Source organism: Mus pahari, chromosome 8 (assembly GCF_900095145.1).
Source record: "Mus pahari chromosome 8, PAHARI_EIJ_v1.1, whole genome shotgun sequence".
In the NCBI taxonomy this organism is placed as follows: Eukaryota; Metazoa; Chordata; class Mammalia; order Rodentia; family Muridae; genus Mus; species Mus pahari.
This window is the reverse complement of record NC_034597.1, coordinates 32,105,604-32,110,205: the sequence shown is the minus strand read 5'-3', so window position 1 is coordinate 32,110,205 and position 4,602 is coordinate 32,105,604. Positions and strand designations below refer to the sequence as shown.

General features: G+C 44.1%; 1 protein-coding gene across 1 annotated transcript in view; it reads left to right on the top strand.

Annotated features, from left to right (window-relative positions):
* The first annotated feature begins 340 nt into the window (after positions 1-340).
* The window catches only part of Sftpd (surfactant protein D), a 13,093-nt gene continuing 8,831 nt past the window's right edge, over positions 341-4,602 (top strand). Inside the window, exons 1-2 of the mRNA XM_021204035.1 lie at positions 341-414; positions 1,728-1,929. Of these exons, the coding sequence (XP_021059694.1) occupies positions 1,731-1,929 (199 nt within the window). The 5' untranslated portion in view covers positions 341-414; positions 1,728-1,730. The remainder of the gene's footprint in view (positions 415-1,727; positions 1,930-4,602) is intronic.

Here is a 4,602-nt window from a genome sequence, read left to right as displayed (position 1 = left end):
CTTTTTCTTCAAGTGTTGTAGGCTACTGTGCAAAATGCAAAATGATGGGCTCTGGACCTCAGATTCTTGGACATCTCAAACACTCGGGCATTGGGAATGCTTTCTCACTCGCAGAGCTGCAGAAAGGTTATAGAGCTCACTGCCAGACCACACGTGGCTAAGGTAGCAGGTGCACAGAGTGTTAGGTATATTAAAGGCAGGTTTCCAGAGTGTAGGTGGAGTAAGAATGGGTGAGTCAACAGGAAAAAAAAATGTGTGTGTGTGTGTGTGTGTGTGTGTGTGTGTGTGTGTGTGAGACTTTTCTCAGAAGACCAGTGCTGGGTAGCTCCACTTACAGGGCAGGCATAAATAGTGGAGCCTGACAAACAGAGGTGCATTTACCTGGACCTCCTGGGGCCAACAAGGAAGCAATCTGTGAGTGCCTCTGCTTTTCATTTTTATTTCCCTACCTCCTGTGGAGATGGCTTTGTCCATCTGGGATGTTTGTCCCACTGATTTTGAGAAAGAGGAATAGGATTCTGGTTCTAGGTTCTGGATCAGGGACCAGGGATTTGAGGGGTGGTTGTGAGGGACATAGTGAGAGAAAAGGATCCTCTGTCCCTATGTCACCTTCCTTGGCTCAGAGGAAGATTTGGTTTCTGAGATGGAGTCGTGTTGATGAATGTTATGTGATGTTTCCAGAGACCTATACAAATTGTATGGAGAAATCTGGTGAATTTTTGTTGAATCTCAATTTCATAAGAAAAAGAGTAGAGAAAGAACTCCCTAGCCTTCCCTAGGCTGTGGCTGTAAGCTCAGGCTGGTGCCAAAAGCATAGAAACAAGGACAAAATGAGTTCTCTCTTAGTCTAAACTCTTTATTAAACAATAAGCTTAACAGCTCACGGTCTCTGATTTGCCAGCTAACATTACAAAGAGCTTCTGTTCTCAATGAACTTTTACTCTCAAAGCACAGAGTGCCACGCAAACTGTGGACTGTGGCTCTGCACACTCCAGCCACTGCCCCAGCTAATTAGCCTGTCTCAGATCTGGAAGCCTGTAGTTCTGCTCTCTGCAGGCTTCATTAATGCTAAGGTGAACAGATGGTAGACCAGAAGGCCTTTTTTCTTGACTCTTCCACAGAATGAGGCATGGGGCCCCAAAGTTAAGGTGGCTACTGGTCAAGGAACAGTGGCCTTGCTCTGACTTGGGCCTGCCCTTCAGTACTAATGACAGAACCTCTGCTAAAACAATGGTAAAGAAGTGGCTTGTGAGCTCACTAAGGTATTTCTAGGCAGTTCTAAGAGACCTGAGGCAATTGTAAATAAGAAGTGCAAAGCTTTAACCCAGATTCACCAGGTAGAGAAGCAGCAGGTCAGGAAACCCTGACAAACATGCAATCCACCCCGAGCTGTAGTGAAACTCTCCCGCATTGTAGACGCCTCTTTTGCTTTGTCCTCAGTCTAGTACACTAGACTCAGCCACTGTTCTCATTGGGCACCAGAGATGAACACTACAGTCAACCCCTGGTAGAGTGCTAGTCCAGTCTACTCACTCCCTCAAAGGCCAGACCATGTACCCACCTCCATAAACTGCTTTTGGACTCTTACTGTCTTATTGCCCTGGGTGTTCATCATGGGGAACGATGTGGGGGATGAAGGTTCCTCTTCTCTGGACTTAGTAGCCACTACCTAGAACCTCATCCTAGAACCTACATCATTGCCTCTTTTCTCTTTCTCATCCCTGCAGGCCATGCTGCCCTTTCTCTCCCTGCTTGTCTTGCTTGCACAGCCCCTGGGAAATCTGGGAGCAGAAATGAAGACCCTCTCGAAGAGATCAGTAACCACCAACACCTGCACCCTAGTCATGTGTAGCCCGACAGAGAATGGCCTACCTGGTCGTGATGGACGGGATGGGAGAGAAGGTCCACGGGGCGAGAAGGGTGATCCAGGTAAGCTGGGAATAAGGGAATGTGAACTAATCTGATCCCCCAGGTGATCTGCGATCCACTTGGATATGAACTTCTTCCTCCTAGGGATTGAGTTTCCCCCTGGTGTCCATGCTTTCTGCCAAACACATGTTTTGTTTTGTTTTTTTTTTTTTGTTATTGTTGTTGTTGTTGTTTTGGGTGGTGTTTTTGGCCCACCAGGTGTTTCCTCCCATAATCCTGATGACCTGACTCCTCCCTTGGAATCCCTGGATTCTTCTTATTCTGAGAATGGATAAACTACTGACATAATCCTGTTCCAGCAGTTAGCAATTATTCCTTTTGATTAAGTGGTGCCTATAGGGAATGTTAATTAGTTTTTAATATTTTATCTACACTGCATACGTGGTGGGAAAAATGAGACTCCATAGACCTATAAACAGATTTTATTGGCAGAACCCACTTAAGACATTACAAGGGAAGATTGGAATTTGTGTTTCTTTGTACAGCTTTGTGTTAAGGTATTCACTTGGAAATCTATTTAATCCTTTCAAAAGCCACAAGGAACATACCAGTCTTCTTTAACAGGTAAAATAGGGGATGTTAAAGTTGAAAGAACAAAGGCTTCTGCATTAAACAGATCTTGACTGTTAGCTACCTCTCTGTGACTGAGACTCCTACTAAGCCTTACAAATTCTCAGTTTGCCTGTCTCTAAGTGAGAATAATATTTACCAAACAATCTTTGACAAATGATGGAACCAAAGGCTTTATTTTATATTGAGTCTTCTGGGCAAAGTTCAGTGTTCCTGCTGACCAAGTTAGTGTATTCTCTAGTTTACCAGTAGGACTAATAAGCAAAGGAATTAGCCCTGAAAATATTGACCCTGTAGAGTCTCATGGGCAAGAGTGGGGAACTCAGTAAAGAAGCAACACAAGTGAAGAACACATTACCCCTGAGCTGAAACTTCAATAGGATCAAATACTGATTCCAATTCAGCAAGCCTTCAGAAATTGGATGGTGATATACAACCACCAAACCCAGACACTATAGCATATAACTGAAAGATTTTGCTGACAGGACCCTGACATAGCTATCTCTTGTGAGTCTATGCCAATGCCTGGTAAATACAGAAGTGGATGCTCACAGTCATCTATTGGATGGAACATAGGGCCCCTAATAAAGGAGCTAGAGAAAGTACCCAAGGAGCTAAAGAGGTCTGCAGCCCTATAGGAGAAACAAAGATATGAACTAACCAGTTCCCCCCAGAGCTGTGTTTCTAGTTGCATATGTAGAAGAGGATGGCCTAGTCGGCCATCAATGGGAGGAGNGGCNCTTGGTATTGCGAAGATCATATGCCCCAGTACAGGGGAATGCCGGGGCCAGGAAGCAGGAGTGGGTGGGTTGGTGAGCAGGGTTGGGGGAGGTTTTAGGGGGCTTTGGGGATAGCATTTGAAATGTAAAGGAAGAAAATATCTAATAAAAAAAAGAAAGAAAGAAATTGGATGGTGACTATAAGAGCCCAAGCTGAAGGTCAGGTTCTCTGCCTTTTGGCAAAGCTTACCCAAATTTCCTCCCTGTGTGTGATACTCCAACATAGACTTCCTTTCCCCCCACTGTACATGTCAAGAAAGCGAAGGAATCCATCTGCTCCTGTGGATACTATCACATAGGGCCAATACCATACTGCCTTTGATGCCTTCTGTGGGACAAGTAGTAATCAGTGGGTCACCTAGCATAAGTATTTACATTACCAGAGACAGGGACTTCACTATTCATACAGGTGAAAGAAGAGGGCTAGCTAAACTGTGGCAGGCCTTTGACTTGCAAATGTATATCATGTAACACTAATCAATTGACATCTTAGAATTTACTGAAGTATGGTGGTCTTCCTAAGAGATACTGCACTGGGTTTTACAAAGCATCTCAGTTGCCATCCTCAAATTTCAAATAAGGGCACAGGTCTATTGGTGTCATTCCTTTTGCAATACTGACTTCCTATTTGTTCATGAACCTTAATTTTCCAAACTGACTTTCCTCACTGTTCATAACACTGAGGCTCTCCAGCAGGAGAACTGTATCAGTGTTTAAGAGGGGACACATCTCTTGCAGAAAATCTGAGTTTATTTCTGTCTGTTTGTTTGTGTGTGTGTGTGTTTTAATTTTTTTATGCCTATAAATACACTGTAGCTGTCTTCAGACACACCAGAAGAGGGCATCAGATACCATTACAGATGGTTGTGAGCCACCATGTGGTTGCTGTGAATTGAACTCAGGACCTCTGGAAGAGCTCTTAACCACTGAGCCATCTCTCCAGTCCTGAGTTTATTTCTTATACACCATTCATTTTGGATGACTTACAATAACTACCTGTAACTCCAGCTCCAAGGAAACTGACACTCTCCCTGCTCTGAACTCTATAGGTACCTACATACATACACATGCACATGCACACGTGCATGCACACCAAACACACTTAAAATACAATAAATCTTAAAAGGTAGAGTGAGGGCATAGGAGCCAAAAATGTGCTCCTGTACTTATATGAAAAAGTCAGGTCAAATATAATTTAGCAACAGTTGTTCTCAATATAAAGCTCCAAGGAGCCCGGCATGGTGGTGCATGCCTTTAATCCCAACACTCGGAAGGCAGAGGCAGGCGGATTTCTGAATTCGAGGCCAACCTGGTCTACAAAGTG